Source organism: Pan troglodytes, chromosome 18 (genome assembly GCF_028858775.2).
Source record: "Pan troglodytes isolate AG18354 chromosome 18, NHGRI_mPanTro3-v2.0_pri, whole genome shotgun sequence".
In the NCBI taxonomy this organism is placed as follows: domain Eukaryota; kingdom Metazoa; phylum Chordata; class Mammalia; order Primates; family Hominidae; genus Pan; species Pan troglodytes.
In genome coordinates, this window is record NC_072416.2 from 26,166,453 (window position 1) to 26,191,444 (window position 24,992).

General features: G+C 47.6%; 2 protein-coding genes across 11 annotated transcripts in view; one reads left to right on the forward strand and one right to left on the reverse strand.

Moving 5' to 3' along the window:
- The window catches only part of EARS2 (glutamyl-tRNA synthetase 2, mitochondrial), a 34,576-nt gene extending 27,195 nt beyond the window's left edge, over window positions 1–7,381 (reverse strand). For 2 of the 7 annotated variants that reach the window (XR_001710263.4, XM_016929633.4), the window contains exons 1-2: window positions 6,621–7,161; window positions 1,864–2,019 (exon numbers count right to left, since the gene is read on the reverse strand). Coding sequence is in view for 4 of the 7 variants with exons in the window: in XM_016929633.4 (XP_016785122.3) it covers window positions 1,864–2,019; window positions 6,621–6,876 (412 nt within the window). In the remaining 3 variants the exon portion in view is untranslated. Of the gene's footprint in view, window positions 1–1,863; window positions 2,020–2,757; window positions 2,839–6,620 lie in introns of those variants that run through there. The other 5 variants (XR_010152313.1, XM_063796856.1, XR_674873.5 and 2 more) reach the window with 4 other exon arrangements.
- Window positions 7,310–24,147, forward strand: UBFD1 (ubiquitin family domain containing 1). 4 transcript variants are annotated; one of them, XM_009430499.4, is made up of 7 exons: window positions 7,310–7,499; window positions 7,682–8,011; window positions 9,202–9,410; window positions 11,944–12,009; window positions 12,365–12,470; window positions 16,733–16,815; window positions 20,231–24,147. In XM_009430499.4, exons 1-7 carry the CDS (start codon window positions 7,475–7,477, stop codon window positions 20,339–20,341), a joined length of 930 nt encoding a protein of 309 aa, XP_009428774.4. In that variant the 5' UTR covers window positions 7,310–7,474; the 3' UTR covers window positions 20,342–24,147. The 4 variants fall into 4 exon arrangements, with proteins under 4 accessions (XP_009428774.4, XP_063652928.1, XP_054525014.1 ...); XM_063796858.1 differs by lacking the exons at window positions 16,733–16,815; window positions 20,231–24,147 and adding exons at window positions 13,788–13,838; window positions 14,299–14,431 and having other exon boundaries at window positions 7,375–7,499; XM_054669039.2 differs by lacking the exon at window positions 16,733–16,815 and having other exon boundaries at window positions 7,375–7,499.
- Window positions 24,148–24,992: the final 845 nt, after the last annotated feature.

Below are 24,992 nucleotides of genomic sequence, written 5' to 3' on the forward strand. Positions count from 1 at the left end.
TTGAGATTACAGTGAGCTGTGTTTGAACCACTGCGCTCTAGCCTGGGCAACAGAGCAAGATTTTGTTTATTAAAAAAAAAAAAAAAAAAGAAATAATTAATCCACTCATCTGTCTTTTCCCTTGGCACTAAGCACAGGGTCTTTTTTTTTTTTTTTTTTTTTGAGACGGAGTCTCACTCTGTCGCCCAGGCTGGAGTGCAGTGGTGCAATCTCGGCTCACTGCAAGCTCCGCCTTCCGGGTTCACGCCATTCTCCTGCCTCAGCCTCCTGAGTAGCTGAGACTACAGGCACCCGCCACCACGCCTGGCTAATTTTTTGTATTTTTAGTAGAGATGGGGTTTCACTGTGTTAGCCAGGATGGTCTCGATCTCCTGACCTCGTGATGCGCCAGCCTCGGCCTCCCAAAGTGTTGGGATTACAGGCGTGAGCCACCGCGCCCGGCCAACCATTTTATACTCTTTAGGAATCCAGAGTTTAGTGAGTAATTTACCTGAGATTAGAACACACATCTCAAAATAGTCTTGGGATTTTTCTTTCTTTTTTTTTTCAATCTCCAGACTAGCAGAGTCTTGGTATTTTTCCTTGGGAATCTCCCCTTTCCTAGTCACACCTGTCCATACAGGTAGACAACTGTCGACCCATGAAAAGGAAACACACTCCTCTTTGTTCTCCCTGACCTTAGCTGTCCTCAGGATTAAACTTCCCACAAGATCAACTTCAGAAGCTGTACGTGTTTTGTGTGGCTTATACAACATGGTTAAAAAAAATCTGAGCCCAGATTTAATAATGGTTAAGTATTCATCCAGAAAAACTGGATTTCTGGCTCCTATTGCAACTCAGAGGATTGGACAAGCTGGGCCAGCATTCCCGCATGGGCACAAGGAGCTGGAGCTCAGAGGCACTCCCAACTCTGGATGAGGTGTGGTTTTCACAGCTCAGCACTGGCCCAGCTCCTCCAGTTCCCACTTGGCCCTGTGTTTCCTGCCTGGCCCCTGTAGGGAATGGACTTGAGATTCTGAGGTGAAAACAGGAATCTCAAAACAGCCTTGGCAGTGGCTCACACCTGTAATCCCAGCTCTTTGGGAGGCTGTAGCAGGAGGATTGCTTGAGCCCAGGAGTTTGAGAATAGCTTGGGCAACACAGCAAGATCTCATCTCTACAAAAAAATTAAAAACTAAAAATTAGCCAGGCGTGGTGGTGCGTGCCTGTAGTCCCAACTACTTGGGAGGCTAAGGTGGAGGATCACTTGAGCCCAGGTCGAGGCTACAGTAAGTTATGATTGTGCCATGCAACTCTAGCCTGGATAACAGAATGAGACCCTGACTCTAAAAAATTAAAAAATAAAGAAACCAAGTTGGGCGCGGTGGCTCATGCCTATAATCCCAGCACTTTGGGAGGTCGAGGCAGGTGGATCACGAGGTCAGGAGGTCAAGACCATCCTTGCTAACACAGTGAAACCCCGTCTCTACTAAAAATACAAAAAAACTTAGCCGGGCGTGGTGGCGGGCGCCTGTAGTTCCAGCTACTTGGAGGCTGAGGCAGAAGAATGGCGTGAACCTGGAAGGCGGAGCCTGCAGTGAGCCGAGATCGCACCACTGCACTCCAGCCTGGGCAACAGAGCAAGACTCCGTCTCAAAAAAAATAAATAAATAAAAATAAAGAAACCAGTCTTGGAGCTGTGTTTCAGAGAGCTTCGGCATTTTTTCAGGTGTCATCTGCCACCCCGGGCAGGGCAGTACAAATGTAGCCACTTCTCCAGGAACTCCCCATTTTCCACCCAGAACTCCATGAGAAGACCCACAGGCTCCTTTTCCTGCTCCCTGTTCCTTCCCTGCAGAAAGATCCTTTCTCTGCCAGGCTTACCTGCCCACTCCAGCATGTCCTCAATATTCTCCGCTGCCCCAGGCACAAGGCGAGTCTGATCTGTGTCCTCTAGCCTCAGGATGAAGCTCCCCTGGTACTTCTTAGCAAAGATGTAGTTGTACAAGGCAGTGCGGAGGCCACCCAGGTGCAAGAAGCCTGGAGAAGAGAACAGCTCAGATAAGACAGGGAAGATAAGCTAATAGGCCTCAGCAAGGGGCAAGTAAGCACTACTGTGACAGAATGTTGCAATAAATTTAAAAGACCAGCAGGACACATTGGCTCACGCCTGTAATCCTACCACTTTGGGAGGCCAAGGCCGGGGGGATCACTTGAGCCCAGGAGGTTCCTGTAGGTTTTTTAAGACAGAGTCTCACTCTGTCACCCAAGCTGGAGTGCAGTGGCACAATCTTGGCTCACTGCAACCTCTGCCTCTTGTGTTTAAGCAATTCTCATGCCCAGCCTCCCGAGTAGCTGGGATTACAGGTGTGTGCCACCACGCCCAGCTACATGTTTGTATTTTTGGTAGAGACAGGCATTCGCCATGTTGGCAAGGCTGGTCTTGAACTCCTGGCCTCAAGTGATCCCTCCAGCCTCGGCCTCCCAAGTGCTGGGATTACAGGCAAGAGCCATCACACCTGGCCAATTTTTGTATTTTTAGTAAAGATAGGATTTTGCCATGGTGGTCAGGCTGATCTCGAACTCCTGACCTCAAGTGATCCATCTGCCTCGGCTTCCCAAAGTGCTGGGATTACAAGCGTGAGCCATTGTGCTTGGCCTGAGTTTGAGATCTGCCTGGGCAACATGGTGAGACCTTGTCTTAGCAAAAAATATAAAAATTTAGCTGGGCATGGTGGTACATGCCTGTGGTTTCAGTTACTGAGGTGGGAGGATCACCTGAGCCTGGGGACGCTGAGGCTGCAGCGAGCCATGATCACGCCTCTGCACTCCAGCCTGGGCAGCAATAGAGTGAGACTCTGTCTCAAACAAAAAAAATTAAAAATTAAAAAATTTTTTTCAAAGACTAAGAACTAGTTACCCCTGTGCCCTGTCTCCAGACACATTTAATCCCTCATCCTGAAAATGGAAACCACCCAGGATTTGGAGCATGTCATTTTATTAAAAGGCTCCAATTTTCCCCCAACTGCATCCACCACTCTATTTTGATATTTGTCTCAAGGCCAAGTTTCGCCTGAAAGAGAAGCAGAGAGTTATTCATTGAGGCCATATCATGTACACTTAACTTACAGAAATTCAATGATGTGCGCTGGGAAAAAAATTAATTACAAACAAACTAGAAATTTAAAATACTGTACAATCACATTGTGGGCCAGGTGCAGTAGCTCACACCTCTAATCCCAGCACTTTTGGAGGCAGAGGCACGAGGATCACCTGGGTCTCTAAATTTGAGACCAGCCTGGGCAACATTGTGAGATCCTGTCTCTACCAAGAAAAAAAAAATCGGTGGGGCATGGTGGCTCACACCTTTAATCCCAGCACTTTGGGAGGCCAAGGCGGGTGGATCACGAAGTCAGGAGTTTGAGGCCAGCCTGGCCAACATGTTGAAACCCCATCTCTACTAAAAATACCACAAAAAAAATTAGCTGGGCATGGTGGTGGGCGCCTGTAATCCCAGCTACTTGGGAGGTTGAGGCAGGAGAACTGCTTGAACCCAGGAGACAGAGGTTGCAGTGAGCCGAGATCGCACCATTGCACTCCAGCCTGGGCGACAGGGCGAGACTCCATCTCCAAAAAAAAAAAAAAAAAATCACATTTTGCATATGCAGTCTATGCAGTGTACATGACTGTCCACATCGTACATTTTAAGTTTCATCTACTTGAGATTTTTACTTTTTTAAAGAAACAAAATTCATTTTTAAAATTGGAGATGGGGTCTCACTCTTGCCCAGGCTGAAGTCCAGTGGTACAGTCACGGCTCACTGCAGCCTCAACCTCCCAGGCTCAATCAATCCTCCCACGTCAGCCTCCCAAGTAGCTGGAACTACAAGTGTACACCACCATGCCCGGCTAATATTTGTTTTTTGGTTTTTTTTTTTTGCAGAGGCAAGGTCTCACTATGTTGCCCAGGCTGGTCTCAAACTCCTAGGCTCAAGCAATCCTTCCACTTCAGCCTCCCAAAGTGCTGGGATTACTGGCATGAGCCACCATGCCTTGCCAAGATTTTCACCCTAATTGCTGGCTTTAAACACTAACCAAAAGTAGTGTTTGATTCCACTGTATTTCTCTTCATCAGTTTAAACTCCTAAGATTTGCCTTTTTCATCATTCCTGTCTGAAAACTGAAAGTTAACAGCTTTTCCAGAGTTGTCATTACCTCTTACCGTACCTTCTTCGGACCAGCCCACAGCCCTAAGTCTCCACAATGAGCTCATCTACATTTACAAGTACAAGAGGCAGCAGAGGAGAGAAAAAGCTCTTCTGGGGCCAGGCCGACCCTGCTTCAACACTGATGTGTGTAACCTTCGGATAGTTACTGCAAGGACACCAGAAAACCAGTGGTATTCAGTGGCACTGAGTCCCAAGAGTCCCCAAGACAAAAGAGGAACCCAGCTGCTGAAAACAAAGCCTCTTACATCAAGTACACCTGGATTCAAATTCTGCATCCACCATTTATTAGTTGCTACCCCTTGAGAAGGAACTCTACTTAACTTTTATGAGCTTCTATTTCCTCATCTGTCAGAGGGATTAAGAGCAAAAAAATAAGAATCTTCTCCTTCTTTATTATAGGGTTGCTCTGAGGTCTAAATGCTGACCAAAGTAAACCCTCAATTAATTTCAGCTACTGTAATGATCTGTGCCTGATAATTCTTTTATCTGTTTATAGTCAAAAGCCTTTCCCACATGGGCTTTTCCCGCAAATGAGCAAGGAAATGAGAAGTACAATCATCATAATAGAGGCTGTTTATTAAGTGCTTTCTGGGTGTACTAGACCTTACTAAGTGGTTCGGCTGCATGAGCTTAACCCCATAAGACAGATACTATTATTAGCCCCGTTTTGACAAATGGTGAAACTGAGGCTCAGATTCATTAAATAATTTGCACATCTAGGCCAGGTGTGGTGGCTCACACCTATAATCCCAGCACTTTCGGAGGCCAAGGCAGGTGGATCACTTGAGCTCAGGAGTTCAAGATCCGCCCAGGCAACATGGCAAAACCCCATCTCTACAAGAAAATACAAAAATTAGCTGGGCGTAGTGGTCACACACTTGTAGTCCCAGCTACTCAGGAGGTTGAGGTGGGAGGATCACTTGAGCCCCGGAGGCTGAGGTTGCAGTGAGCCGAGATTGCACCACTGCACTCCAGCCTGGACGACAGACAGAGCCAAACCCTGTCTCAAAATAACAATAATAATTTGCACATCTAGTAAGTTACACATCTAATAAGTGGCCAAGACAGAAATTTGGACCCAGGCAATCCCAGGCTTTGGCATTCTACATAAGTGCTCTTCAAAGCAACGTGTGCAATCCAGTGCTGGTCTGAAAACAGTTGTCAGTTCACAATCAAGTACAGAAACTGAGAGTAAAGGTTTAGAAACTTTTGTTGTTGTTGTTTTGAGATGGAGTCTCACTGTGTCACCCGGGCTGCAGTGCAGTGGCACGATCTCGGCTCACTGCAACCTCTTTCTCCTGGGTTCAAACGATTTTCAGCCTCCTGAGTAGCTGGGATTACAGGCCTGGGCCACATGCCCGGCTAATTTTTGTATTTTAGTAGAGACAAGGTTTCGCCATATTGGCCAGGCGAAACTTACATAGCAATCTGGCAGAATGATTTTACCTCTGCTAACCCAAATAAAATGAGATTGGTTTGTATTTTGGATGTTTTCAAAATTTTATTTTTCTGGTCATAAATTTATATTAATTTTGTGCAAATATTGATACACAATTGATTGGAAATTTAAAACCAGCACTTCCACAACAGATGGTTTGAAAGGCACTGCTCTACGCTATACTGCCTGCCAGAAAGATCCTGTCATGTATAGCTGGGATTTTACCACAAAGATCTTTGTATGTTCATCCTGGGATTTGGGATGAGAGGCATACTCCGTGTAGAGAACGTAGAAGGTAGCCTTACTGGTGGGAACCAGAAGGCCCTGACAAGATCTCCAACAGGCTATACAATGGGCCTCTGTCACCCTCTAGCTTGCTAAGCTCCCAACAGCACTAGCACAGTGCCTTGGTACCTGCGATTTCCTCTACCCAGAAGGTTCCTTCTTTTTTGTTTTTGAGACAGAGTTTCGCTCTTGTTGCCCAGGCTGGAGTGCAATGGCGCGATCTTGGCTCACCGCAATCTCCACCTCCTGCGTTCAAGCGATTCTCCTGCCTCAGCCTCCCAAGTAGCTGGGATTACAGGCATGCGCCACCATGCCCAGATAATTTTGTATTTTTAGTAGAGACAGGGCTTCACCATGTTGGTCAGACGGCTCTCAAGTGATCCACTTGACCTCAAGTGATGCACCCACCTCTGCCTCCCAAAGTGCTGGGATTACAAGCGTGAGCCACCGCGCCTGGCCTCCAGAAGGTTCCTTCTATAGGCTTCACATAGCGTGCTCCTTCTTGTCATTTGGATCTCAGCTCAAATATTACCTGCTCAGTAAAGCCTTCTGGAGCGTCCTTCTTAACCCCCAGTCTCCTATCCTGTTTCATTTCCCGCATGGCACATGTGACTCTAAAATTACACTTATTTTTGTAAGTGTCTGCGGCGGCCACTAGAATGCAGACTTCCACAGAGCAAGGCCCCTACCTTTCTCAATGATCACTGCATCCCAGCGTCTACAACACCTGTTACACAGTTTGTCATCAATACACATGTATGGAATGCATGAAAAAAAGATCGAAAGAGATGGGATGGCACAAAAAACACAAAGAAACTCCTGGCAATTTGAATTATTTCCGCTCCTGCACCTCAGTTTCCGCCTCTGTAAAATGGGCTCGCGCTGCCTTAACCCTCCTCCGCCCGCCCACTCTGACACCACCGGAAAGGATTCATTCGGGAACATTCGTGGGGCGGAGACGGGACAGGGGGCCTCGGCCTGTAGCGTCACGTCCGCCAGGGTTACCTGTGGGGCTGGGAGCGAACCGCACTCTCACCGCAACCCCGGCATCAGTGCCCAGGCTGGCCTCGCGCCGTCCTACGGGGCGGCCAGAGGCCGCCGAAGGCCTCTCGCGCTGCAGCAGTCTCCTCAGGAGCGCCGCCATGTGGGATGGAATAGCACACGTGGGCTTCTCCCTGCGTCACTTCCGGGGACTGCTTCCAGCCAATCGGCCTCCGCCACAGCCAGCGCAGCCTTGCCCCTTAAAGTCACAGGCCCCCTAGCGCGAAAGCCCACGCCCCCCTGGACGGCTGCGGCCGCACTCGCCACCAGGGGGCAGAGGCCAGAGAAAGGGCTATTTCCCGGACCCGCCCCCTTCAGCTTGGGAAAGCGAAAGCGTGGCAGGGGCCGGACCTGGGAGCGGAGGAGGCGGGTCTCCATAGAAACCTCCACCTGTTTCCGGCCGGGCTGTGAGAGATTAGGGGCTGCTGCGGGGGCCAATCTCAGCCAGCTCGCCTCTTCCCAGCGGCCTCTGCGGGAGCGGTGGGTGTTGTACACAATCATCATGGCGGCGGCCGGGGCCCCGGATGGTGAGTGCGGTGGGGGTGGCGGGCGCCGGGCCGGGGCTGAGGTTGCGGTCGCTCCTCTGGGGGATGCGGCCCGGCCCGGGAGGGAGAACCGCGGCTCGGGAACGGAGGTCCGGCGGCGCCCGGACAGCGTCCGTTCCCAAGCCCAGCCCGCGGCGAGCGCCCACCCCCTAACCCCCTTGCAGGCATGGAGGAACCTGGCATGGACACGGAGGCCGAGACTGTGGCTACTGAGGCTCCCCCGCGGCCCGTCAACTGCCTGGAGGCCGAAGCCGCGGCGGGGGCGGCGGCCGAGGACTCCGGCGTCGCACGAGGCAGCCTGCAGCCGGCCCCGGCCCAGCCCCCTGGGGACCCCGCAGCCCAGGCCTCGGTCAGCAACGGCGAAGACGCGGGCGGCGGCGCGGGCAGGGAGCTGGTGGACTTGAAGATCATCTGGAACAAGACCAAGCATGACGTGAAGTTCCCCCTGGACAGCACAGGCTCCGAGCTGAAACAGAAGATCCACTCGATTACAGGTAATTCCTGTGGCGCTGACAGCCAATCTTCCCCACCCCGCCTCTTGATGGCCCTTGCACCCAACTAGGCACCTGGTGGCTTTCCTTGCATCAGGTCCCCCGATCCTTACAGCAATCTTGTGAAGGATACTTGGATGCCCATTACTCAGCTGGGGAAAGAGACTCAAGTTTATAGAGCTAGTAAGTTGCAGAGCTGGGATTAAAGCCGAAGTCTGACGTTTAGGCCCCAATTTCTCATTGATGTTGCTCTAACATCTCTAATTAAAAAATCACCTAAGGCACTTGTTTTACAGCTTCTGGGCCCTTTCCCAGGAGATTCTGATTCAGTGGGTCTGGGATGTAGCCAGGAATTTATTTTTAGCAAATATCTTAGGTAATTCTTCTAAGCGAAGTTTAGGAAACACTGCTATTGACTTTGATGCTGGTTCTTCACAGTCGATTCTGTTTCTTAATTTTACCTTGTTTGTAGCTCTTTGCCATCTGAAATTTCTTTTCTTTTTCCTTTTTTTTTTTTTTTTTTTGAGACGGAGTCTTGCTCTGTTGCCCAGGCTGGAGTGTACTGGCACCATCTTGGCTCACTGCAACCTCCGCCTCCCAGGTTCAAGCGATTCTCCTGCCTCAGCCTCCCGAGTAGCTGGGATTACAGGTGCCCGCTACCCCGCCGGGCTAGTTTTTTTTATTTTGTCCACCCACCTCGGCCTCCCGAAGTGCTGGGATTACAGGCATAAGCCATCACTCCTGGCCTTGAACTTTTTTTTTTTTTTAAAGCTTTCTACATGTAGCCTTGTAAACTCCATTAAGAACAGGAGTTTTGTCTCTATTGGCTTCTGTAGCTCTGATGCCTGTGGATTCTCACTTAATATGTGAATGATTTAGATGACTGAGGAACAACTTGGAAAGAATGAGAGCTAGTACTTACTGAAGAATTATTCAGTGCTAGCCACCGTACTAAATGCCCCGCATTGGTCTCTTAATCCTTGAAACAGGTCTGTACAGAAGGACTTACTCTAATAAATCTTCTACAGTTCTAGAAACTGAGGTTCAGAGGTTGTAAATCTCCCAAGTTCACAAAGCTAATAGGTGGTGGAGGCAGTATTCACTTTTTGGTCTGTTACCAAAGAGCTGTGTAGTATCCATACATTTTTCTTTCCTTCCTTCCTTTCACTGTCCACCTTCTACCTTTTCCTAAGGTCTCCCGCCTGCCATGCAGAAAGTCATGTATAAGGGACTCGTCCCCGAGGATAAAACATTGAGAGAAATAAAAGTGACCAGTGGGGCCAAGATCATGGTGGTTGGCTCCACCATCAATGATGTTTTAGCAGTAAACACACCCAAAGATGCTGCGCAGCAGGATGCAAAGGCCGAAGAGAACAAGAAGGAGCCTCTCTGCAGGCAGAAAGTGAGTACATCTTGTGCTTCTTGGTCTTGAGAAATTTGAGGCTTTGTCCTCTTGAGCCGTGGCTGGTTATATTCTCCCTAGAATAAGCTCCTTTTTGGACAGGGCCCATGATGGAAATTTATGGCAGCAGTTGGGTGCCGCAGAGTGGAGGTGACAACTACCTGAGATTTGCAACTTTGTCTCATCTGGCGGGTCAGTGTGTCTCAAGTCTACCTACTTTAGGATAAGACCTTGGTAAAGGGAGGCTTCAGACTATGTGTTGAAAGGAATCAGACGTGGGTTTCTCTCTCTTATTTAGTGCCAGAGAAAACTACCAGTACTAGAAGTAAGCCCTCATTTTGTACAAGTGCTTACATTTGGCTTTTTGGTTTGTGGCTTTCCCCAAGTCGACAAGCCTGGCTAGGCATGGAAATCAGCAACTCTCGGAGGTTCCCCTAAAGCTGACCGTTTCAGGAAGCTAAATGAAGCTGAGTAGGAAGACAACTACACTGATGGATTTGTTTATTTATTTTTTTGTCCTGATCTGTGAAATAGGAGCTTGGTTTTTTACGTTCTCTGTTCTTTTGGCTGCAAGAGATCCTGCCTTGTCTTGTGCTCATCATAGCCATTAACATTCTTTTACGTAACGAGGAAAAGTGAGATTATTTTACTATGGAAGGAACAGGTTGTAAGAATCATCACTTGTTATCTTTTTACCTGGCAAATTCTACTGATTGCTGTGTAGCCTCCTGATCGTTCTTCCTAGTGTTCCAAGGAAGACAGGTATTCTCAACTGTGTCTGAAGTAGAGTAGATAAACTTCAATCAACATCATTTAGTGACCATAGACACTAAGATATATGACCAACAGTAAGAAAAGGACACAGTTTGTGTTACAGATCCATAATCCCCCATGTGTGCTTCCAAAACCCCAAAGGAGTATAAAAACGAAAAGTGTTTTTATAAATTTAACAGCAAAACCTGACCAGAATTAGTGTGAATTTTCCTCTTTGGTGACAAGGTACTGCCCCAGACCCCACAGAGAAGATTGTTATGTATTTGAAAGCAATATTATCTTTATAAAACTTCCAAAACCTTGAAAGTTCAAAACTCTAGGGTTTCAGATAAGGGGTTATAAACCTATATTAATTATCTAAAAGGTGTTGATTTGGAGACTTCACCCCCACATATGGGGTCTCAGTGTCTTGAAACCGATTGAGTTTCTTATATTCCTGTTTTTCTTTGCCACATGTATGAAATAGTGAAATGTGAGCACGTCAGATAGGAGTGGTCGCAATGGTCACACCCTTGGAGCATAACATGCCTCCTAAATACAGGTTTTTAGTTACTAATGGTAGCTTAACAGGCTTAGAACTGTTCTCCACAGTACAGGAAATCTTGTTCAAAAGGTACTTGAAAGGTGTGACTCGAATTGTACTTCCAGCCCATGCTGCTGTGTTTCATTGAGGCCAATTATGATGCATCACATGACCTAATGAGAGGGATATAGTCCCTTGCCTTTTTACCAGCTTATTAAGGGGTCTGGGGGTGATGTCTGGAGTGACTTTTTGCTAGCAGTCTGGCAGTGCTGAGTTTATTCCTCCCAGAGGGATTCCACCATGCCAGTGAGGATTTGGGCTGGCTTGTGGCTGCCTAGTGCTTACATTTGATTAAATTGTTACCTTCTATCCATTCATTGTCCCCTAGTTCCAGCCTTCCAAGCAATGGCTATGCCTATAAGGCCACAGATGGAGAAGAAAGAAGACTCAGGCATTTGGGCCAGGCAGGAGAGCTGTTTAAGGGGCCCTGAACTTAGAATCCTTAAAGAGCTGCCTCAGAGTTCTTGGGGCAGGCGGTAGGGGTGGAGTTTAGAGGCTTCTTAATGTCAGGTTATAGAGTAATAAGCATTTCTTTCTGAAAGGTGGCTCTTCCAGGTTCCTGTTAGCTGGAGTTAAGGGTAGGGCAGTGGGGAAAACTTCAGCGATGGGCTGGGTCTCCCATTTGTTGAAGAACTGCTCCTCCTAGGCAGTTAGACGGATTACCAGCATCTTATACTGTTCTCTGGAAGTTTAAGTTGAAAAAGGTGGGTGCCATTTTTTGTCTGCTAGGAGAGCAACACCCTTTGTCGCCCTCTTTAGTTTGATGGTTTAATCATTTCAGTGGTGATTTTTTTTTTTTTTTTTTTTTTTTGAGGGGAGAAGGGCAATCTGGAAATCCCGTTTGCTGTAGAACTTTGATATCTAATATGGTAGCTAGCCACATGTGGCTGGTTAAAATGAAATTAAGAATTCAGTTCCTCAGTCATAGTAGCTGCATTTCAAGTGTGTAATAGTCACAGCAGTAGGTAGTGGCTAGCACAGGTACGAACATATTCGCCCTCCCAGAAAGTTCTGCTGGACAGCACTGTGCTATAGTTTCAAAGGATCCATAGTCTGTCGTCATTAAAAGCTTTTGAGCCAAAACACTAAGGCTTTCTTCATCCTCTCTTTCAAGGGAATAGTAACACGACGAAATGTAGTCAGCTGTTTCATTTCATTCTCTCTTCTGACTTATAGCAACACAGGAAAGTGTTGGATAAAGGAAAACCTGAAGATGTGATGCCATCTGTTAAGGGTGCCCAGGTAAGGCGGATTTCTTTGTGAGCATTCTGAAAATGAGGCAGCCCCACCGTCTGACTTGAGGTTCCTCCAATCCTGTCCCTTCTCTTTTTTCCCTGTTTTTTTTTTTTTTTGAGACAGAGTCTTGCTCTGTCACCCAGGCTGGGGTGCGCCACCACACCTGGCTAATTTTTGTATTTTTAGTAGAGACGGGGTTTTACCATGTTGCCCAGGCTAGTCTCCAACTCCTGACCTCAGGTGATCTGCCCGCTTTGGCCTCCCAGTGTGCTGGGATTACAGGCGTGAGCCATCGCGCTTGGCCCCCTTCTCTTTTTTTCTGACTGTCCCTCCATCTCTTACCATGCTCTTGTGCCTTCAGGAGCGCCTGCCAACGGTACCGCTGTCCGGCATGTACAATAAATCTGGAGGAAAAGTGAGACTCACCTTTAAACTAGAACAAGACCAGCTGTGGATTGGCACTAAAGGTATGTTCTTCCTCGCCTCCTTGCTGGCCCACTGCCTGCCTCTGGCACCCAGCAGCACTCACATTTTAGAGTGCGATTTCACCCCTCCTTCTGAAACCTCTCTCTCCACTGTGCTTTGCTTGCTTCTGGCTTTTAAATTTGCTTTTAGATGCTCACCTTTTGTTTGGACCCTTTTCCCTCATTGTTTTCAGTCTGATCTTAGGGCTGATCCACCAAACATTGGCTCTTCAGTTGCACACAGATTCGGAGGTCCCAAACATGTGGCCCAAGGGCCAAATCTGGTCCACAGAAAAATGTTTTGTGGGATGACACACAATCTGTAAAAATTGGGAGATTTCACTAATCTGATTTTTTTTTTTTTTTTTTTTTTTTTGGCTTCTCTTGAAAACTCAAATGATCTGGCCCTTTGGGGCCTGCATTCTCACATGGCATCGATCCGCTAGAGCCGAGTGGTGGTTTCCAGTGGGCCATAGTACAGTCCTCATGGTCCCATTTACCTTAGAAGTAGCCAGCTTTGTTCATTTGTCACCTGCCTGGCCCCTGTAGGTCAGAGTTTGACCCTATAGTAGGTGAAGTTTTCCTAACCGCTGCCGAGGAATCTGCCTCTCCCTCCCCGCCTGGTTGCCCTCTGCCTGCCCCACCCCCGCCTGTGCACGGTGTCTGGATCAGCCTTGCTGTTTGCTGGGAAGTGTCTCTGACTGTCCTCCCTCTCCCTTCCCCCAGATGGTTACAAAGTCTTGTTAGTTACACTGCAGAACTGTCTGTCCCTTTCTTTGCCACACTGTTGTGCCAGTTAAAGTTCCCAAGCATCTTTAAACTTGGTCTGTTCAAAGCGAGTTACCCTGTTTCACTGCCCCATCTGTGTTTTCTTCTGTCCTGTCCATCTTACCTACTGCTTTTTATCCTGGGTACCCGTGCTCAAGGACCTTTGGCTGTTTAAGGACACATTCAAATGCCTAACCATAGCGTTCAGTGTTCTCAACACTGGGCCTTAGTTTAAATTTTGGTTCCAGCTTCTGGCCTGTTTGCCCTGTGGTCCCCTGTGTATTTTAGCCACATCTCTCTGTGAAACTCCCAGTGTGCTTTGCACAGCTCCTTGTCTTTGCTCATGCTGTGCCCTTACCTGGAATGCCTTTTTCCCATTCCTTGTTATTAATAAAATCTTCCAAGGCCCTACTTAAATGTCCTCTCCGAATGAAGCCTTCCTTGATTCTCCCCCCACCCTCCAAATGACTTGCTGCCGCTTCTGTTCATAGAGCGCTTCGTTTATATCCCCAGAGCACTCATTACTCTCTGACTTGTCTGTCCCCCTGTTAGATTCCTGGAGGGAACCGAACATGCCTAAATCACCTGTTTCTGGCCAGCACTGTAGGTATTCAGTGTTCGAGGTAAATGCTAAAGAGAAGTATAGGGGGTCCCATCATCTGACGTTCACTGGTTTCAGGGACAGACCATTTAGTGAGACTCCACTTAAAATGGGACCAAGTTTTATGGAGAATAATTGGGGCAGGGGTGGTGGGAAGAGAGAGTTTTTAATCATCTAAAACACAAAAATCAGTGTTCAACCCTATACTGATTGTTAAAATGAACAAAAATTGAAATGCCAAAAATGCTTGAGTTTTCTATCAATTTTATGATAACTTGCTATTTTCTTCATTTCACATTCAACTCTAACTGCATGGTCAAAGCAAGTTTTGCAGAATATCTGAGGGTTCCCCCCAGTTTTTGCAAGGGCCTTTGAACCCTCTGCTAGATCATTCTCTTCTGTAGAGCCTGTCCATCTTCCCTTTATCAGTAGTAAGCTGCCCAGCCTCTGTCAACTTTGCAGGTGATTTTGCTTAGTTCTGTCTCATCACATTCACTTGCTGAAGTGCATAGACTTCCTGCCTCTTGCTGGACCTCTACTTTTGCTTGTGGGCAGCCTCATTGAAGGCAGTTGCTACGGCTGACCTGGAAAGACCCTGCCATGAAGATAGGTGCAGGCAGAGAAGTCTGGATGGGAACTAAGTCTGTAAGTGCTCATTGGTTCCTTGGGGAATATTTCTGTGTCAGGAAGTTGTATAGGGAACACGTAACTGCAGGAACTGACAGAACAAGAACTTCCTGACCCTGTATTGGAAGTTTTCTTTTTGCTAGTAGGAGCAGCCGCCTTCCTGCTTTGGCCTAAAGGGAGAGCTGTAGAAGAAGCTCAATATGTTGGGGCTTCTGAGCCCTTGAAAGCCTCCTTACTCACCAGTCTTGTTGAGGAGCATGGCCATGGACTACTCATGTTTTGTAGGGTTGAACAAGGTTAAGATTTTCATTCCCACCCATAGCACTGTACCTCTGGAGCCCAAGGGGCAGGCACTCTTGTCACTTGCCCAGTCCTGTTACCTAAGTGTCATAAGCACTCATAAGAGGACAGCTTGTTCTGGGAGTTGGCTGCTAGCCACTGGCTTCGTCTTTCTGCTGGCAAGAAGCGGCGGCTATGGAATGACCATCCCAGCAGCGAGTTGGCCTCTTCGTGGGGCGCTTTGCTGAGTAAGTGACCCTTAAGGGCTGCTACTCTTGACTAAACTCTGCTAGCTTGTGTAGGAGGAGGCAGTTCTAACAGCCTCAAAAGAATGAGAACAAGCTCCAGGCAGGAAACCGGAAGCCGCTGGAGGAGAGCATGTACCCTGCTCGTAGGAAAGTTGAATCTGGCTGAAGGTCTGATGTAGTGATCAGGAGTGTGGGTCCAGAATTGCCCAATTTTTGGAGTTTTCAAGAGAAGCCAGAAATCTGTTGTATATTTTTGTGAAATCTCCAGACATTTCAGGATGAAAGGTGTTTTAAAAGTTTCCATCTTAAAGACAGCTGCTGCCCAGGTCCTGCTTTAGGACCGACTGTTGTAGAGCCACTAGAAGTCCAAACCTAAATAAACATCTTCAGGTCCCTTCTCCCCAGCCCCCATTTTTCAGATACTGAGGCCCACAGAACTGAAGTAAAATGTCTTAAGTCCCCAGCTAGACCAGAACGCTGGTCTCTAAATACCTAGTCTGTTCGGCCAACTTATCTATTTTTAGACTCTACCTTTCCAGATTTTTCTTTCTGCAAAGGCTGCAAGTTTTTTTCCACTTGGTTTAGCTGTTTGCTGAGCCTCCCCGCCCCCCTCCCCCTGCGCCCCCGTCCCTGAGGTGTCTGCTGCTCCAGGATGGCCATGTCCCGTTGTGCAGGTGCACCTCGCCTCCCCTGTCCTCACCCAGTCCCGCTTCACTTGGCTCACTCCCGGCAGTCTCATCTCACTCCAGGCATCCCTTGCTGCCCCCTTCTCTTACCTGCCATCCTCCTTAAACTCGCCTCAATGTCTTCTGACCCCATATGATCAGTGGTATCTCAAGTGTTAATCACAAAAGGTTATAAATGTTTTAAGAGAACTTCATAAAAGTGTGTGAATATAGAGTGTGGAGGACTTGAGGAGGGAGGCGGGGGAAGGGAGCAGGGTCGTGGTATAGAATCTAGCCCTAAAATCCAGGCATTCCCCTTCCCTTGTGAGAGCCACAGGGGAACGTGTTGCCTCTTTGTTCGTAGGCCTCTTGACTCTCCCTACTGCCCAAGACCTTAGTCAGTGCTGGGCTTGCATAAGGTTACAAAGGAATTTCTTGGGTATTTATTTATTTTATATATTTTTTTGTTGAGATGGAGTTTCGCTCTTTGGCCCAGGCTGAAGTAAAGTGGCATGATCTCGGCTCACTGCAACTTCTGCCCCCCGGGTTCAAGCGATTCTCGTGCTTCAGCCTCCTGAGTAGCTGGGATTATAGGTGCCCACCACCACGCCTGGCTAATTTTTTGTATTTTTAGTAGAAACGGGGTTTCACCATGCTGGCCAGGCTGGTCTCAAACTCCTGATCTCAGGTGATCCACCCACCTTGGCCAAATCCTAACTCGCAAGATGTTAGGATTACAGGCTTGAGCCACCACGCCTGGCCTTTCTTGGATATTTATTAACCATCAGACTTTTAAAAAATAATCCCAGGGAAGATACAGTTCTGCCCTCAGAGACCTTTACTATACCATTGCCAAACCCAGTTTCCCACTTGCTCCTACGGAGTTCCCAGCTCCCACACGAAGCCCTATGTGCACTGGTCAGAAGACCCTGTCGTGTTGTCCCCAGAGGGCATGGCGCCAGTCACTTGAGTTTACTGTAGATCCCGCAGCCACCAGCCCTGATGAGGGACTGCTGAGTCAGAGAAGTTAGAACAGGAGGGCCCTTTGAATAATCACTGTAATCCCTCTCAACTTAGAGCGGACTGAGAAATTGCCCATGGGCTCCATAAAAAATGTGGTCAGTGAACCTATCGAAGGACATGAAGACTACCACATGATGGTAAGTAGCGCTGGCTGAGTTCAGCCCCTCTCACTAGACTCCCACTTCACCTGGCAGGAAACAGTTTTAACTGAGCTTGTTTAACGGAAGAAAACTCAGTCTCCAGAAGATGCACTTTTTTAAGACCCTGATGTTTTCTTCATCTACTTAGAACTTAATCCATGGCCTCTATTCCTAGTTCTGTTTATTTTACACCCCCCCACACACACCTTCCATCAGTTTAAAGGGGATATGTTTTCTCTTACCTCTTTTAGAAAAGTCTCTCTTGCCTCCCTCTTGTCATGTGTTGTTTCTAGACCAGGAAAATAAATATAAAGAGGAGGAATGACTTGTGGATTTTCATTATAAGTTTTATCTTGCTTGTAAAACAAAACTTGCCCTTAGCCTTGGTGTTGGTGAGGGCACCAGGCAGCCTCTTTTCTGTAATAACGATGCCGCTCTTCCAGGCCCAGTGGCTGAGGGCCTCGTGGGGAAGACGGGCTCTGTGGAGCATCTATTCTGCATAGAACCCACTCTGCAGAGAGCAGGCTACTCTTTCCCAAGACAGAATGTTTGGAGGTGTTGTGCAGGTCTGCAGAACAAAGCAAAAAATTCATTCATCTGGTAAAATGAGCAGCTTAGGCAGTTTCCAAAATTTTCCCAGTGCTCTTTGGAGGAGCCACATTGACCACGAAGTTGATTCTGCAGTTGCCCATCAGGGGCCTGGCCTGAGCAGCTGTAATGTGAGGGCGGGGCCTCCGGCCATTGTTCATCCAAGGAGGCAGGCCTTTCAGTGTCCATCCCACAGTGATGAAGCCACATCAGCCCATCCCAGGGAAAAGAAGGAACTAGTGGTTTGACCAGTAGATTGGGATAACAAGTCCCAGGCAGAGAGATGTGTTGGAAGATCCTCTTGCTATAGAAAAAAATCAAAGGGGCTTAAAATATGGTGGGCAAGGGAGGCAGCCCTGTTGGCATCCTGCCTAGTGTGGCTGTAGCAAGGCTGTAGCTGGGAGTGCAGTCCCTAGGCTGTGGGGCTCTTGGGGTTTTGTCTTCTGGAAGTGATGATGCCCCTTGGCAGCCGTGATGATGCCCCTTGGCAGCCCTTCCACCCCTACTCTCTCTGTAGTCTTTTTTTTTTTTTTTTTTGAGACGGAATCTCGCTCTGTCACCAGGCTGAAGTGCAGTGGCGCTATCTCGGCTCACTGCAGCCTCTGCCTCCCAGGTTCAGGCGATTCTCCTGCCTCTGCCTCCTGAGTAGCGGGGATTACAGGCTCACGCCACCACACCCAGCTAATTTTTGTATTTTTAGTAGAGATGGGGTTTCACCATGTTGGCCAAGATGGTCTCAATCTCTTGACCTGGTGATCCGCCCACCTCAGCCTCCCAAATTGCTGGGGTTACAGGCGTGAGCCTCCATGCCCAGCCCTCTCTCTGTAGTCTTTATTACAAGGATTGCAGACAAATTGGTTTGGCCTGGTCAGTTATTTTTTTCTGTTTTAACAGTTGGGCCGGGCGTGGTGGCTCACGCCTGTAATCCCAGCACTTTGGGAGGCTGAGGTGGGCGGATCATGAGGTCAGGAGTTTGAGACCAGCCTGACCAACATGGTGAAGCCCCGTCTCTACTAAAATTACAAAGATTAGCTGGGCGTGGTGGCGGGCACCTGTAATCCCAGCTACTCAGGAGGCAGAGGCAGGAGAACTGCTTGAATTGCTTGAACCTGGGAGGCGAAGGTTGTAGTGAGCAGAGATCGTGCCACTACACTCCAGCCTAGGTGACAGAGACTCCGTCTCAAAAAACAAACAAACAAAAAAAAACAGTTGGACTTGAATGTTTTTAACTGGGCCCCATCACTCCTTTTTGAATAGTTTGTGTTGCCAGTCACACCCTGTAGGGTTTGTAGCCTGACTTTTCAAGCAGTGTGGTGGTAGGGTGTCCAAGGAAGTTGAGTGGACTGTTTTGGACGTCTTTGGAGGAATTGGTGTGGATGGGTAATGACTTAGTATTTCATTGAAATGTTCATTTCTCTCGAGTTATTTCTGGCAGAGGATAGCTCTAGTAGTCCCCTTCTCTTTTCCAAACACCTTTACCTTTGTCCTAATGAAAGTACTTAGTTATCTCTTTGGGCAGATGCTATTTCTCTAGCTAAATTAACATGTCATCATTCACAGTTGGAAAACTGTGGCTGTGCTTTTTCATTTTTAGAGAAATGTTTTTAAAATACAGAAAAGAGGCTGGGCGCAGTGGCTCACACCTGTAATCCCAGCACTTTGGGAGGCCGAGGTGGGTGAGTCACTTGAGGTCAGGAGTTTAAGACCAGCCTGGCCAACATGGTGAAACCCTGTCTCTACTGAAAATACAAATATTTAGCTGGGCATGGTGGCGCGCACCTGTAATCCCAGCTACTTGGGAGGCTAAGGGAGGAGAATCGCTTGAAAGTGGGAGGCGGAGGTTGCAGTGAGCTGAGATTGCACCGCTGCACTCCAGCCTGGGCAACAGAGCGAGACTCCAGCTCAGAAAAAATAAAATACAGAAAAGAAAGAGAATAACTGTCACAAACCCATACATCCATCACTGAGAAGTGGCAATTGTAAATATTTTGTAATTTGCTTTAATTTTTTTAAATAAAAGAAATAAAGTTTATTCGCAGCAATGATGGCCCCACTGTCTTCCCCTCCCCCCATTACCATCGTCATGTGTCACGTGCGTCCTTCCCATCTATCCATTCTTTGATTTACACGTGTATCCACGAACAAGATGGAGTATTGTTTTGTGCTTCCAGTTTTCGTAAATGGTATTATGTATTGTTCTACAACTTGCTTTTCTTTGGTTCAACATAAGAATCTGTCAGTATTAACTGTAGATCCATATGGACCCAGTTGATACCTCTTTAAAAAGAGCTCCAGTATCGGTGTGACTAAGCCTTGTCACTTTGAATTCTGCATTCCCTTACTGATGGATATGTAGGTTGCCCCAGGTTTTTGTGGTTTCAGACAGTGCTGCAATGAACATTCATACCTGTTTTCTTGAGCATGTGTGACAGGTTTTCTAGGGCAGCGTTTCTCCAACTGTGGTCCCTGGATCAGTAGTGTTGCATCACCTGGGAGCTTGCTAGTTTCTCAGGCCCCACCCCAGACCTCCCCAAATTAGAAACTTCACAGGGTTGGAGCCTGCTGATCCGTGTTCCAACAAGCCCTCCGGATGGCTCTGATGACCACTCAGGTTTGAGAACTGCTGCTTTAGGGTTGGCTCAGCTTAACCCTCACCCTGCCTGTTTTTGTTTTTGGTTAGGAGAATGCTCCCCACGTGCAAAGTTTTGTTTGGTTTTTCTTCCCTTTTTAATTAACTCACATCCCAACCCTCCCCCATGTTTGTCCTGCCTGCTTGGTCTCCCGACCTCTGAAGTACCGCTTGGTTTTCCTTTTTCCCTTCCAGGCGTTTCAGTTGGGCCCCACGGAAGCCTCTTACTACTGGGTGTACTGGGTTCCAACTCAATATGTGGATGCAATCAAAGACACTGTGCTGGGGAAATGGCAGTATTTTTGAAAGCACTTTCACCTCTGGCCCAGGAGACTGACCCAAAGTGAAGGACATTGCCGGGAGAGGCCTGCAGCATCCCTGGATTTCAGAGTTCTGGAACTTTGTTCATAAAAAATCTATATTCAATCTGAGGTGATGTGGTGACTGAAGCCAGAGGTGATGTACTTTCACCATTAGCTTAATTTTAACTTAAAATTACCAGTTCCCTTTCTTGCAGTCAGCTTCATACCATTTTTAAAGTCAATACGATGGAAATCAATAAATCTGAATTCCGAACATGTTGTGTGGAATACTCTTAAGTGTGTTTGAGAGTAGATCTGCCAATTATGTTGACAAGGGAATGATCAAAAGCTTTGTTTTTTTTTTTAAAAAAAAAAAAGCAGTTTCAATTGAAATATTTTCATACATCTTTGGTTGCAAACATTTGGACTGCATTGCAATGAGTTGGGGTGTTTTTTTTTTTTCCTTTTTTGTATAAAATTGTATGCAAAATGGGGGTGGGTTAGTAAGCCATATATTTCTGTCCATTGATTCAGATTTAATTCTTTCCCTTTTTCATTCTCTCGCTTCCTCAATTTGAGTTTTTGTTTTAAGAACCCAAAGATGTCAGTTCTTCTTTTGGTACCTCATCAACGCTTCCTTTCCTGGGCTCCCTCCCGCCGTGCTGCTGCTGCCTGTGAACGCACGGTGGGAGAGGAAGAGCTGCTCAGTCTTGGGCAGGGAGCTCTCACACTTGCTGTGGTGTTCGTTGAGCAGCAGAGTATCTCCCAGTGACTCCTGTTTAAATGTCTTGCCCTTTGGGCCCCCATCTCCGAGGAGTTCCATTGCTGGTTGGATGATTGTCTGCACCCCTCACTGAGCTTGGCCTAGAGGCCCAGCCTGGCGTGGTTGTGCCTGGGCTGTGCCGCTCAACAGCCCCAGCTCCCAAGCAGACAAAGGCCTCTTCCAGGAGGAGCCAGGTAGAAGATAGTTATACAGCCATATAGCTGCAGATCCAGATAACCTTCTTTCTTTGGAAGTTTTCAAGAAATTCTTAAGCAGTCCAAGGATGATTTCAATTATGCTTCTCCATTGGGTCCTTCTGCTCATGCATTCAGTTCAAGTGTCCTTTATCCCAGGTTCAGAGATGCTGCCTTTCTGAAGAAGACATCTGACCCTAGCAGGTTGGCCAATGTTATTGAACAACAAAAATGGGATAAATTGCTTTCATGATTAGCTCACCTTCTTCTGGTTTTAGCCCTTCTGTTCTCTGTACACGTGAACTTCTGTCATCTCCTTCTGGCTTGGTTGCCTCTGAAAGGAGGGAAAGTCTCTTGGTAAATTATCTATTTTGTGCTGTTTGCTGTTTCTCTGCTGCCGTCTTTGCAGTTCTCCTCTCACTGGTTGCAGGCTCTCATAGTAAGGTTTGGCGAGAAATGTTCCAAACATCACATTTTGGATTCTAGGCTGTCACCCCTCATTCTGTGAAACGTATTAGCATGTGTTCGCCCAAGATGACTATTCCTTGTGAGCCAGTTAATGATGATATTCTACGCCCTTCCCTTCTAAGCTGTAGTTCAGGAATCCAGCCCACATAGACAGACTCTTGCTTTCCATGGTGTAGTCAATGCCAAGTGATGCATCTAGGCAGGAAAATCTACTCTTTGCTTTTTTGGGGGCAATTAGTACATTCGTGAAGTGCAGCATCCAAGAAACAGCCTGTTTTTTCATCCCTTGAGAAAGGAGCAGTCATTGCAGCTTTTCTGTCCTTGTCGGCCTGCAGTTCCTGGGGAAAAGAGTGCATCTGAGCTACTTGTCCAAGCCTCTGTCTGCAGGTGACAGGTTTCGGGGGAAATGAGATGCATTAAGTAGAACATCATCTCGGGTCAGACATTGCCCCTTTTGTTTGCCAATGCCCCAGTCCTAGAGACTTGTGCTGACAGTGCCCGCACACCTACTTTTGATCTCTCAGAGCAGGTGGCTCCATCCCCAGACTAGCCTGGCTGCTCTCCGAGGCCCCTCCACCTGCTCCCCTTATTGCCCCATTCTTGTGGCTTGCCAGGCCACTTGGCCTCCCTTCTTGCCGGTGACAGCGTTCCATCATCTCCCCGCTCCCCAAGGGCCAACTGCTTCTCACTCAGGCTGGTGTCATTTCAGGAGGACCAAAGCCTGCGTGAGCCTTTTTATTTTCAGTAAAATGGTGCTTTTTTCCTTACTTCGAGATACTATATATAAATAATAATGTAAATGACACCTTTTCGTACGGAGCTGTTTGAGTATTGCTTTACAGAGCTCACTAAATCAGCTTCAACAATCTTGAGCTCTGTGGCTCCTCACCCTGTCTGCATGGAAGACCTTGCTGGAAGCTCTCGGGAGAGCAGACATAGCACCAGAAGCCACTGGGAGAAGTGTTTTCGATCCGTGTCTGGGCCACAGTAGTATTCACTGTTTAGTCTTTGAGTTCCGTAAGCAGTCTCTTCATACATTTCTTACAGTCTGGAGTGTACTGACTAAATCTGTGTAAGCAAATTGAAATACTCTTTCTTTTAGGTAGCGTCACAGTGGTTTTTTTTTTCCTCAGGATAATTTCTATACAATTTCCTTACTGTCAGAGGGACCAGATCTTTCCCTCACTGTGGCAGGGGCCGTGCAGGTGGGTAAAGGAAGAGCTGGTTTCCGGAGAGTGACTGTAACAGCGTTGACTCGAAGCTAGAGATGGAGGGGGTGGCCGTCTCTTAGACATTGGACACCTCTCAGAGCCTCCTGAGGGCTTCTTTGTCTTCTAGAATCTCTACCGATGGTCCTCCTGCAGGTTCTGGCTCACAGACATCATCATGCCTTTTTTTCCCTCCCTGAGGCGCCTTGGCAGAAGAGCGTGACCCTGTGAGCCAGGCCCCCCTTAGCTCTGCTTCAGATCACAGAACACAGACAGACTCGCGAGTTGCTGGACCTCTTTGGTATTAAGTGTTTGAATCCATGGTGGGCCTTTTGCAAGTAGCGTTAGCTCTTTTTAAATGTTGAACTGAGCTAAGGATGCACTTTCTTGTGGACATAGAAGGGGCCCACGTAAGGCCCTGAGTAGGCTCCTTAGTTGCTGCTTTACCTGATGAGGGCCAAAGAGATTAACTCTGCCTCGTTGCCATGTCTCAGAAAAGTTGCCATATTTCACCCAGAAGGGGCTCGTTTTCCTCTTACTCTTACTTTAACCATGTGCCTGGAGGAGCCATTCTGGGCTCTTGCACTTGCCCAGCCTTTCTTTGCCAGGGGCAGAGAAGGGAAAGGGGGTAGATTGAGTGTGCCAAGGGCCGTGCAAGGGCAGGCTTGCTTTCCACCCATCTGCTGAGGGAGCCCTCTCCTCTCGCTCCTTGCCTCTGTTCACACCTGTTGTCTTGGAAGAGGATGGTCCCTTTGTCTTAAGGCTTTGTGATAAAGTCATCGCCAGTTAGGATCTGCACCTGTTTCCTTCGTAATAGTGCCTGGCGGCCTTTCTGAAGTTACAGGTGGTTGGGAGCCCTCTCGCATGCAGAACATCTGGTAGATTGACCTGCCAGGCTGGGTGGTTCTACTGCTTTCTCAATTTCTAAGAACCTTTTTTTTTTTTCTTAAAGAGTTCTGCAGAATTATTTGACAATATTTGTAAGTACCATGTTTCCTTGTGGTGTATGCTCTGTTCTGGTTTCTGTTTTCAAATCAAATGCCTGTTTGGGAGGAGATGAACGTATTTAGTCTATTAGATTTGCGCTGCTGGATTTTTTTTTTAAAGTGTAACCTTGACTAGCTGTCTTATTGTTTATCCTGTAAGATTAGTCAATCGATTAAAGTTTGATAATTAATTGCGTCTCTTTTTCCTTCCAATTCTTCACGCGCCTAATCCATACTGGGGAATAACCAACATTTGGAATTGGACCTGGAGCCATTTCTTTGCCAGTTGTGGTCTTATTTGGCTTTAAGTATATTCAAATGTATTCTCTGCTGAAACAGTTGACATTTACTCTGCAAAATGGTGAAAGTGACCGGTGTGACAGTGAGCCACACTCCTGTTGGAGCAGCATGGTCTGCTCCTTGGTGGGCCCTGGCTTCCACATGTTGGAAGAGAAGCTGCCTCCCTGTACTCACACCTCCTGACTAGTGCCTTGGGCAACCCCACCTAGCCATTTAGTCTTTGAGGACATGTTTTAGAAAACACTGAGATTGGAGCTACAGATTTAGCCACAAGCTATAAAGACCCAGGAGTCGGGAGGAAGAAAATCTATTACCAAAAAATGGGCCAGGCTCACTGGCTCACACCGGTAATCCCAGCACTTTGGAAACCAAGGTGGGAGTATCACTTGAGCCCAGGAGTTTGAGACCAGCCTGGGCAACATAGCAAGAGCCCCATCTCTACAAAAAATACAGATATCGGCCAGGCACGGTGGCTCACGCCTGTAATCCCAGCACTTTGGGAGGCTGAGGTGGATGGATCACCTGAGGTCAGGAGTTTGAGACCAGACTGGCCAACATGGTGAAACCCTGCCTCTACTAGAAAATATAAAAATTAGCCAGATGTGGTGTCAGGTGCCTGTAGTCCCAGCTACTTGGGAGGCTGAGGCACAAGAATCGCCTGAACCCCAGAGGCAGAAGCTGCAGTGAGCTGAGGTTGTGCCACTGCACTCCAGCCTGGGTGGCAGAGCGAGATCCT

Coding starts and splice junctions, on each gene's coding strand:
- UBFD1 (XM_063796857.1), top strand. CDS start 7,475: ATGGCGGCGGCCGGGGCCCCGGATG. Junction 9,411..11,943: donor AGCCTCTCTGCAGGCAGAAA/GTGAGTACATCT, acceptor TCTGACTTATAG/CAACACAGGAAAGTGTTGGA. Junction 12,010..12,364: donor CATCTGTTAAGGGTGCCCAG/GTAAGGCGGATT, acceptor TTGTGCCTTCAG/GAGCGCCTGCCAACGGTACC.